The sequence below is a fragment of the Cebus imitator genome, unplaced genomic scaffold (genome assembly GCF_001604975.1).
Source record: "Cebus imitator isolate Cc_AM_T3 unplaced genomic scaffold, Cebus_imitator-1.0 Scaffold166, whole genome shotgun sequence".
NCBI classification, from domain to species: domain Eukaryota; kingdom Metazoa; phylum Chordata; class Mammalia; order Primates; family Cebidae; genus Cebus; species Cebus imitator.
This window is the reverse complement of record NW_016107481.1, coordinates 1965128-1976156: the sequence shown is the minus strand read 5'-3', so window position 1 is coordinate 1976156 and position 11029 is coordinate 1965128. Positions and strand designations below refer to the sequence as shown.

General features: G+C 45.8%; 1 protein-coding gene, 1 long non-coding RNA gene and 1 pseudogene across 2 annotated transcripts in view; 1 reads left to right on the top strand and 2 right to left on the bottom strand.

Moving 5' to 3' along the window:
• LOC108314970 overlaps positions 1 to 936 on the bottom strand; it is a 1536-nt pseudogene extending 600 nt beyond the window's left edge.
• LOC119473539 overlaps positions 1 to 8325 on the bottom strand; it is a 26455-nt gene extending 18130 nt beyond the window's left edge. The window contains exon 1 of the long non-coding RNA XR_005202757.1: positions 8254 to 8325. This is a non-coding gene — a long non-coding RNA (uncharacterized LOC119473539). The remainder of the gene's footprint in view (positions 1 to 8253) is intronic.
• LOC108314983 (developmental pluripotency-associated protein 4-like) lies at positions 5259 to 6235 on the top strand. Its single transcript, XM_037744130.1, has one exon. It carries the CDS (start codon positions 5313 to 5315, stop codon positions 6195 to 6197), a length of 885 nt encoding a protein of 294 aa, XP_037600058.1. The 5' UTR covers positions 5259 to 5312; the 3' UTR covers positions 6198 to 6235.
• Positions 8326 to 11029: the final 2704 nt, after the last annotated feature.

Here is an 11029-nt window from a genome sequence, read left to right as displayed (position 1 = left end):
GGAAAGAGGGAGACTCAGAGGAGAGTCAAGGACATGTGATCAGGTGAGCCTGGGGCAGGAAAAGAGATGAGAGTGAGCGGACACACGTGCCAGGGCAGGGGAGCAGGTGGGAGAATTGGAGAATGAGGGGGCTGGAGAGGTGGGGTGGGGATGCGGGGGAGGGACTGCCTGGCTGTCCAGGCCCAGGAGTCAATTACATCCTCCTGCAAGGGCTAGCTCACCCAGTCACCCCAAAGCCCTTCCTCTGTGGGTGGGCCCAGAGGGCCCAGAACATGGATGACTCAATTGAGCAGGCCTGAGGCGGACTTGGGTGGGTGCTGGGCTGGACTCCTGGCCATAGGGAGCAGCCACCACCCTGCCTACTCCATCCACTTTCCAGCTGGCTGCCTCTCTGAGCAGATGCAATATTGGGTGCCTTGTGAAACATGCTCCTAGTGCACCTGCTGCCTGCTGCACTTTCAGGACTGCCCTGGGCTCTCCAGAGGGGGTTCCTGTGGAGGCTGGGCCTAGATTTTGAGCCCTGCCTCTCATACCTTGGTCCTCTCCCACAGAGGCCAGCAGCTTGAGTACCCTGGAAGCCCGTCTATCCCCAGGGTACAGCTGGGTTTGTTTCACGGCCCTTCATGGCGTACCTATTTGAACTGACTGCTCATTTCATAGAGAGGGGCTTGTCTTGCCCCAGCTCATCTGGCATGTCTAAAGCAACTGTGGGGTCAGAATCTGCATCCCCCAGCCCTGCAACATTAGGGGAGGCTGGACCCCACATCTCTGAAGGCCCATGGGACAGGTGCGAGCGGGCTCCTGAGTTCAGGGCTGCTCTACACGCTGTGGGGATCATGTTCCAGCTCCGGGCCCACCTGATGTGCTCAGGCTGCTCACCTTTGGGCCTGTCCTGCCTCTCAGGTATTTGGCTGACCCCGAGGGCCTCTCCCTCATCTTGACCACCAGCTATGGGCTCTGACTTAGAGGTTCCCAGAACCTTAGACCATTTGGCTCAACCCCCCATTTCTCAGCTGGGGAAACTGGGACCAAAGAGGGGAAGCAACTTTCTCACAGACCCCCAGGAAGTCAGAGGCAGAACCAGGTCTAGGAGCCTCTTTCCGACAGAGGTCCTCCCTGACCCCTGAGCCTTCTTTAGTGCCTCATTAACTTCCCCATAAGGAGACTGCCCTGCAGAGGCTGGAAATGGTACTATCCAGGGCGGTGTGTGCCCATGATTGTGCCTGTGTTTGTACTTGTGAATGTGTAGGGGGCCAGGGATGAGGGGTGGGAATAAACAGCAGCATGCTAGGAGCTGGAATGCATTCCAACTCACCCCCCAAAAAAGTCAAGGGGAGCCCTGCCCAGCACAGCACATGCTTAGGCTTTCCAATCTGCTGAATGCCTCTAAGGCTGGCTGGACTAACAAGACAAAGGATAGAACTTTCCCCCACAGATGGCAAGTGTGGTCCAGGATGGGTGGAAGCTTCTACAGCAGCTTTGGGGGTCACATTCCAGCCCATGAGCTGACAGTTAAGTAGAGAAGCCACCTCTAGGGGTCAGTCATGATCCAGTGATTCTGATGAGGACAGGTGAAATCCTGTCTCTAATAAAAATACAAAAAATTATCCAGGTGTGGTGGCAAGTGCCTGTAATCCCAGCTACTCCGGAGGCTGAGGCAGGATAATCACTTGAATCCAGGAGGCGGAGGTTGCAGTGAGCTGAGATCACACCACTGCACTCCAGCCTGGGTGACATGAGTGAGACTCCGTCTCAAAAAAAAGAAAGGATGCTGGAGGGTGGGGGAGTCTGCTGCTGATCTGTGTCTGTATCCCTGGCTTTACGGGGTGAACACCTCACCAGTATCCCCAGGACAGGAGCTTGGGAGTGCCATAAAACCTGGAGATCACTGCAAAACTGTAGAAGTCAGGCTAGCAAAGGTGATAGGATGGAATCGATTTTTATAAAAGTTTGATGAGTATTTGTATAATAAAAGAAAAAGAAGACCTAAATAATTGAGAATAATATAATCTTGGGGCAAAACTGGGACAAGGATGTACAAGGAAAGTTCACGATAGAACAGTCTGAATGATGCGTCTTTGTCACAGGGAGAGGGGGCAGGGTAGTGCTTAGTGCACGGCCTCTGGAGCCAGGCAATCCGGATTTGTATTTCTGCTACCACTACTTACCCTCCCTGTGACCTTGGGGAAAATGATTTGCCTTCACTGTGCTTTAACTTCCTCATGTATAAAGGGGAAATAACCTTTACAATAAGCCTTCTAGGATGAAATGAAATAATTCAAGGAAAGTAACAATATCCAAAACATAGAAAACCAAGTAGAAGTTAGCTGAGCTGTTACTAACTTTTATGAACATGAATTCCAAATTTTATATAAAATAATACCAAGTCGAATACAGTAATGTACACATACAAAAAAATGCATAATGGTGAATTAGATTTTATTACAATAATGGAAGGGCAGAGTCAATACCTAATGAACTATTAGCAAGCTAGCATCTTTTTTTGTCTTGTTTTTGTTTTTGGAGTTTTTGTTTTGTTTTGTTTTGGTTTTTGTTTTTTGAGACAAGGTCTCTCTGTCATGCAGGCTGGAGTGCAGTGTCAAGATCTTAGCTCACTGCAACCTCCCCCTTCCCAACTAAAGCAATCCTCCCAACAAGCCTTCCAAAGTGCTGGGATTACAAGTGTGCGCCACCACACCTGGCCCTATTTTCCTTAGTATATAGCAATTATCACACTTAACAGTAAAATTTTAGAAGGAATTTTCATCAAAGTTAGGACATAGACAAGGGTAGCTTCTATCACTGTCTCTATGGAACATGGCACTGGAGGTCCTAAGCAACATGTTCAGCTGATATATAGGAAGCTGCCTTTTTTTTTTTTTTTTTTTTTTTTTTTGAGATGCTCAATATCAGAAATGTATGTGAATCAACCTATAATAGAAATTGGCCAGGTGAGATGGATCATTCCTGTAATCCCAGCACTTTGGGAGGCTGAGGCAGGCGGATCACCTGAGGTTAGAAATTGGAGACCAGCCTGACCAACATGGTGAAACATCTCTACTAAAAATACAAAAATTAGCTGGGTGTGATGGTGCATGCCTATAATCCAAGCTACCTGGGAGCCTGAGGCAGAAGAATCACTTGAACCCGGGAGGTGGAGGTTGCAGTGTGTGGAGATCATGCCACTGGACTCCAGCCTGGGTGACTCTGCAAGAAAAAAAGAAAGAGAAAGAAATCAACAGGTGCGGTGGCTCATACCTGTACTCCCAGCACTTTGGGAGGTTGAGGCAGGAGAATCACTAGAACCTGGGAGGTGGAGGTTGCAGTGTGTGGAGACCATGCTACTGCACTCCAGCCTGGGTGACAGAGTGAGACTCTGAAAAAAAGAAAGAGAGAAAGAGAGAGAGAGAGGAAGAAATGGCAGGAGGGAGGAAGGGAAGGAGGGAGGGAAATCAACCAGGTGCGGTGGCTCACACCTGTACTTCTAGCACTCTGGGGGGCCTAGATGGGCAGATCACCTGAGGTCAAGAGTTGGAGACAAGCCTGGCCAAAATGGTGAAACCCTGTCTCTACTAACAAACACACAAAAATTTGCCAGTCATGATAGCAGGCTCCTGTAATCCCACCTACTCAGGAGGCTGAGGCAGGAGAATTTCTTGAACCTGGGAGGTGGAGGTTGTAGTGAGCCAAGATTGTGCCACTGCACTCCAGCCTGGATGACCGAGTGAGACTGTCTCAAAAAAAAAAAAAAAAAGAGAGAGAGACAGAAAGAAACATATGAAGAAAATGAAATCTTTAAATTGGAAAGAAGAAAACTATCTGTATTTGCAGACCATATGATTGTCTTTGCAGAAACTCCAGAATATACTGATAAATTATTTGGACTAGTAACAGAGTTTGCAAGGTTTTTGAATTCAAGATCAACTTAAAAAAAATCTATTAGCATTCCTGTACATCAGAAATTAACAAATTAGAAAATGTAATAGAAAAAGAGACTCTATTCACAATAGCAACAAAACCCTGAGAATATATATAGCAAAATGTACACAGACCTTTCATGAAAAGTATTGCTATAGCCGGAATGTGTCTCCCAAAATTCCTGTTAAAACTTAATTGCCAGGATGATAGTATTAAGTGGGACCCTTAAGAAGTGAATAAGTCATTAGGGGGAGCCCTCATGCATGAGATTAGTGCCTTATAAAGGGCTTGAGGTGGTGGTAAATCTGTTCCTTCTGCTTCATGAGAACATAGCATTTGTCTGCTACAGAGGAACCAGCATTCAAGGTACCATCTTGGAAGCAGACACCAGTCCCTCACTAGACACCGTACCTGCCAGAGCCTTGATCTTCTTCTTCCCACCCTCCAGAACTAAGAGAATAACTTCTGTTGTTTGTAAATTACCCAGTCTCAGGTGTTTTGCACTACAAAAAGACTAAGACAAATATAAAAATTACCCATGGACTTAAAGGAAGAATGGAAATATATGCCATATATATTATGAATGGTAGGACTCGATGCTATAAACATATTACTTCTCACTGAATTAATCTACAAACTCAAGCACTTCCCAGACAAATTCCAATAGAATTGTTTTTGGAACTTGACAGATTGATCTGAAAATTCATGTAGTCATTGAGGGGCCAAGAATAGTGTAGCTGGCCTGGTGTGGTGGTTCACACCTGTAATCCCAGCAGTTTGGGAGGCCGAGGTGGGCGATCACCTGAGGTCAGCAGTTCGAGACCAGCCTGACCAACGTGGTGAAATCCCATCTCTACAAAAAACACAAAAATTAGCCAGGCGTAGTGGCGTGTGTCTGTAGTCCCAGCTACCTGAAAGGCTGAGGCAGGAGAATTGCTCAAACCTGGTAGGTGGAGGGGGTAGTGAGCCAAGATCGAGCCATTGCATTCCAGCCTGGGTGACAGAGTGAGACTTCGTCGGTGGCTCACACCTGTAATCGCAGCACTTTGGGAGGCCGAGGAGGGCAGATTACAAGGTGAAGAGATAGAGACCATCCTGGCCAACATGGTGAAACCTCGTCTCTACTATAATACAAAAAAAAAATTGGCTGGGCATGGTGGCACACGCCTGTAGTCCAAGCTACTCAGGAAGCTGAGGCAGGAGAATTGCTTTATACCAGGTGACGGAGGATGCCATGAGCTGAGATCCTGCCAATGCACTACAGCCTGGGTGACGGAGCAAGACTTCGTCTCAAAAAAAAAAAAAAAAAAATGGGGAGGAGACTTTGCAAACAACAATCTTGGGTCAGGGGCCATTTTGGAAGCATCTGGCCAAGCTCCGCTTCCTGTCCGAATATGGAGAAGGTAAATGGCAAGGAGTGGACCTCCACAGAGAAGGTGAGGGAAGAGGATCAGCAGGCTTCTAATCAACCAAACACAATTGCTTTGCCGGGAACATCAGCGAAGGGGGGAACCAAAGGAAAAGTATCTGTTAAAGGTGACAAAGTGCTCTGCCCTAAGAAGAAGGCAGACTGTGATACCCCCAGACCTCAGAAGAAGATACCAATCCCTCCCTTACCCTCTAAACTGCCACCTGTTAATCTGATTCACCGGGACATCGTACGGGTCTGGTGTCAGCAATTAAAGCTGAGCACCAGAGGCCAGAAACTGGATGCATATAAGCGCCTGTGTGCCTTTGCTTACCCAAACCAAAAGGATTTCCCTAGCACAGCAAAAGAGGCCAAAATCCGGAAGTCATTGCAAAATAAATTAAAGGTGGAAAAAGGGAAAGCGTGCCTGCAGAGTTCTGGGACACAGCCTCCTCAAGTGGCCCTTCCCGCTGCGGAGGGGCTGCCTGCTCTGGAAGGGTCCACTGCTCTCCTTGAGGGAGTTAATATGGTTGTGGTGACAACTTCTGCCCCAGAGGCTGTGCTGGCCTCCTGGGCAAGAATTTCAGCCAGGGCAAGGACGCCAGAGGCAGTGGAACCTCCACAAGAAGCCAGTGGTGTCAGGTGGTGTGTGGTCCATGGGAAAAGTCTCCCTGCAGACACAGATGGTTGGGTGCACCTGCAGTTTCATGCTGGTCAAGCGTGGGTTCCAGAAAAGCAAGAAGGGAGAGTGAGTGCGCTCTTCCTGCTTCCTGCCTCCAGTTTTCCACCCCCGCACCTTGAAGACAATATGTTGTGCCCCAAATGTGTTCACAGGAACAAGGTCTTAATAAAAAGCCTCCAATGGGAATAGAATATCAGGAAAAAGGCCATATCTATGATAATTAATGGCAGAAAGTCTGGAGAGTCGGATTCTGTGGTGCTGCCGACAGGTGAACTTGGTCCTATCCACATCTGCTTACGGTCCATGCAGACTGCTGGGGTGGCAGATCTTAGCCTACGACTCCTAGCAGTGCCTGTTGCTTTGTGAGTAGAGATATGATAGACTCTTGCATTTAAAAATGGGAAAACATTTCACAAAGCACCATAAATTGTAGTTAATATGTAGAAAAACTTATTCATACTACCTTTCTAAAATAGAAAAGACTTCAGCAGCTGTTTTGTTTTGTTCTGTTTTGTTTTATTTATTTATTTTTTTTGAGACAATATCTTGCTCTGTTGTCCAGGCCTGGTGTGCAGTGGTGCGATCTCAGTTTGGTGCAAACTCCGCCTCCTGGGCTCAAGTGATTCTCCTGCCTCAGTCTCCCGGGTAGCTGGGGTTGCAGGCACCTGCCGCCATACCCAACTATTTTTTTATTTTTAGTAGAGTTGCGGTTTCACCTTGTTGGCCAGGCTGGTTTCAAACTCCTGACCCTCGAGTGATCCACCCACCTCACCCTCCCAAAAAGCTGGGATTATGCGAATGAGCCACTGTGCCTGCTCTCAGCTGAGAACTTCTTCAGCTGAGCATTGGAAGGAATTGAGTAAAACAGTAGTTTGTTCCTGTGCTCAATTTTTCCTCCTCTGGACACTGACGACTTTAGGAGCTGCTTCATTCCAATTGCAATTTCATAAAACATTTCATAAGAAGTATTTTAAGGCAAAGAAAGGCTGTTAATTCTCTCCCTCCCTCAAAACATGATTCTTAATATTCAAAACAATGTTTTTCAGAGTTCTCTTAATCTGAGATTTTTATGGTGTGACTACAGAATCAAAACACAAGGCACTTTGTATTATTTCACTTAAAATTTTGTATATTTCTGGTGTTTAAAATGTTTAAGGCCGGGCGCGGTGGCTCAAGCCTATAATCCCAGCACTTTGGGAGGCCGAGGCGGGTGGATCACGAGGTCAAGAGATCGAGACCGTCCTGGTCAACAAGGTGAAACCCCGTCTCTACTAAAAATACAAAAATTAGCTGGGCATGATGGTGCGTGCCTGTAGTCCCAGCTACTCGGGAGGCTGAGGCAGGAGAATTGCTTGAACCCAGGAGGCGGAGGTTGCGGTGAGCCGAGATCGTGCCATTGCACTCCAGTCTGGGCAACAACAGCAAAACTCCGTCTCAAAAAAAAATAAAAAATAAAATAAAAAATAAAATAAAATAAAATGTTTAAGATTGCTTCCCCACTCAGAAATACATAATATATTGAACTTAAAATGTGTTTATTAACCAATTCTCCATAAACAAATATGTATAGAAAATAATTCATCTGTTGTATTTAGGGAACTGTATTCACTGCATGCAAATTATTGTTAGTGTTCTTAACTCAAAGTAGGAGGAAAGCGAAACATGATTTTTCTTTTGCATTACTCATTGGTTTTTTTCTTTATTAGTTGGTGGTGTGGGTTGGATCATATGTTTTTTTAAAAACTACTTACTTAGGTGTAATTGACATACAAAAAGCTGTACATATTTAATGTATCTTATTGAGTATAATTAATTTTTATTTTTGTGTGTGTGTACTTCCTAAATTTATAATCCTGTGAGTCTGGGAACAGATCTGTTTTTCACTTGTCCTGATTTAATGACAGTTTCCAACATTGTTTTGTTACTACAAGTAGGGATCTATTTTTTTTTCCACCTTCAATGAAGATAATAAAAATGCACTGGAAGGAGTGGCAGAGTTGGACAATTTGTAACCATTATAATATAGATATAATAGGTTGGGAAAGAATCCTCAAAAATGTTTGAACAAGGAAGGAAAGTTTATTGAGAAGCAAGATATTCTTCTCTCCTGACCCCCATTCGTCTCTGGTGGTCAGAGTTGTTCAGTGTAATAAATAATAGACATTTTTTCTTAAAAAAAAAAAAAATAGTGCAGCAGACACTGTTCGTGCCGTCCCTATGGCCCTCGGCATTGCCAGCCACATACATGCCAGGGGCTGGTGCCTTCGAGAGCACCCTCAGTGTATTCATCATGCCTTTTCATTTCCTGTATTTCCTGAAGTATTGAGAGCTGGGGCCTTGCTGATCCTGGAGAGACCGCTGCACCCAGGGTGAGCCAGTTCCTAGAAACAGTAAAGGACTCACCTGCAAGTACACCTTCCATCTGCAAACCAGCCAATCCAAAGCCCATACTCCCAACTACCTCCTTCGTCAGGCTCTTACACTGGGCCACTGTCCAACTGCCCTCATCACCCCAGGGCCATGAACCAGAAAACTAGGAACAGCCCTATGCCCCAGAGCTGAGTAAAATTATTCAAACTATTAATAGCTAATCCTGTCCCTGCTTACCCTGCCTTGCCTTGCCTTTCCCTTGGATGCCACAAATAAAGCTCCTGCCCACATTTTCCCCTAGCTCCTTTGACTTCTTGACTGATCCTGGTGCCTCTCCCTGTATCCCTGCATAGCATGGATTGGCACTTCTTTCTAGGGACCTCTGAGTATCAAAAACTCCTTCCTTCAGGACAGTCATTTCCATATCTGTGTGTCTTAATATATCTGATTAAAGTAAATTTTGTGTCCATTTTAAAATAGCCATGAGGAACGGGAGTTGGTGCATAAATACTACAGCTTCCCCGCCCCTCAGCTGCAGTATCTTTGAAGGGCCTAGTGAGTTTGAGCCCCAGTTACCTTTTGTGGCAACCTGCTCATAAATGCACCATCTGTTGGCTTTTTTCCCTTCCTTATCTCACTTCCCACCCTCTTACCTGTGCTTCTTGGAAGCACCTTCTTAAAAAATGCTTGTACCTGCATTCTTGACTCAGGCTTTGCTTCTAGCAGAACTTAAATGAAGATATTTTCAAAGAATAAGAATGGCATAGAGATCAGTGGGTAAAGGAAGTTTGAAGATTTGTGTACATACTATGATGGTAAAGGAATTAGGACAGTGAAGTGTTCAGGGGATGCACAAATCAGCCACTGGAAGAGAAAAGGAACCCAGCAAAAGACCCATGACACATGGAAACTTGAGACAGAAGTTGCCCTGTAGCTTACTGGGGAAAGGACGGAATATTCTACAAATGGTGTTTGCACAATTGACTATCCATATGCAAAGTAAATACGACTAGATCCCTAGTTCACATCATATCAAAAATAAAAGCCAGTTGATTAAAAATCTCATTGTGAAAGGCAAAACTTTGAAAGTGGGCTGGGCGTGGTGGCTCACGCCTATAATCCCAGCACTTTTGGAGGCCAAGGTGGGTGGATCACGAGGTCAGGAGCTGAGAACAGCCTGGCCAATATGGTGAAACCTCACCTCTACTAAAAATACAAAAATTAGCCGGGCATGGTGGCTTAAGCCTGTAGTTCCAGCTACTCAGGAGGGTGAGGCGGTAGAATCTCTTGAAGCCGGGAGCAGAGGTTGCAGTGAGCCAAGATCATGCCACTGCACTGCAACCTGGGTGACAGAGTGAGACTCTGTCTCAAAAAACAAGAAAACTTTGAAACCATTTATTTATTTATTTATTTATTTATTTATTTATTTTTTGAGACGAGGTTTCACTCTTGTTACCCAGGCTGGAGTGCAATGGCGCGATCTCGGCTCACCGCAACCTCCGCCTCCTGGGTTCAGGCAATTCTCCTGCCTCAACTTCCTGAGTAGCTGGGATTACAGGCACACACCACCATGCCCAGCTAATTTTTTGTAGTTTTAGTAGAGACGGGGTTTCACCATGTTGACCAGGATGGTCTCGATCTCTTGACCTCGTGATCCACCCGCCTCAGCCTCCCAAAGTGCTCCCACATGCTATGCTGGGATTACAGGCTTGAGCCACTGCGCCCGGCTTTTGAAAGCATTTAGAAGGAAACGTAGGGGGATATCATTATGATTGGGGCAGTGTCTTAGTTTGGGCTGCTCTAACAAAATGCCATAGACTGGGTGGCTTAAACAACAAACACTGATTTCTCCCAGTTCTGGAGACTAGATGGCCAAGATCAGGGTGTCAGCATGGTTGGTTCTTGAAGGTGGGCCCACCTCCTGGTTCACAGAGGGCCATCTTCTTGTAGCCTCACATGGCAGAGAGCGAGAAAGACAGGAAGCAACTGTCTTGTATTCCCCCCACCCCCTTTTTTTTTTCCAAGGCTGTCTCACTCTGCTGCTCAGGTTGAAGTGCAATGATGCTAACCCGGCTCACTACAACCTCCGCCTCCCAGGTTCAAGCAGTTCTCCTTCCTCAGCCTCCTGAGTAAATGGGATTACAGGCACCTGCCACCACACACAGCTAATTTTTGTATTTTAGTAGAAATGGGGTTTCACCATGTTGGCCAGGTTGGTCTCGAACTCCTGATCTCGTGATCTGCCTGCCTCAGCCTCCCAAAGTGCTAGGATTACAGACATGAGCCACCTCGCCCAGCCTGATTCTTTTTTTTTTTATTTAAAATTTTACTTTAAGTTCCTGGATATAAGTATAGAACGTGTAGGTTGGTAACATGGGGGATATGTGTGCCATGGTGGTTTGCTGCACCTATTAACCCATCATCTAGGTTTTAAGTCCCACATGCATTAGCTATTTGTCCTAATGATTCTTTAATAATACTCTGAATGATGGCAGTTGGCTCAAGCCTACCAGATTTAGGTCCTGAGTGAGGCTGGGGGCAGGCCTGTACCTTTATTTTTAAATTTATTTAATTTATTTTATTTTATTTATTTATTTATTTATTTTTGAGACAGAGTTTCACTCTTGTTACCCAGGCTGGAGTGCAATGGC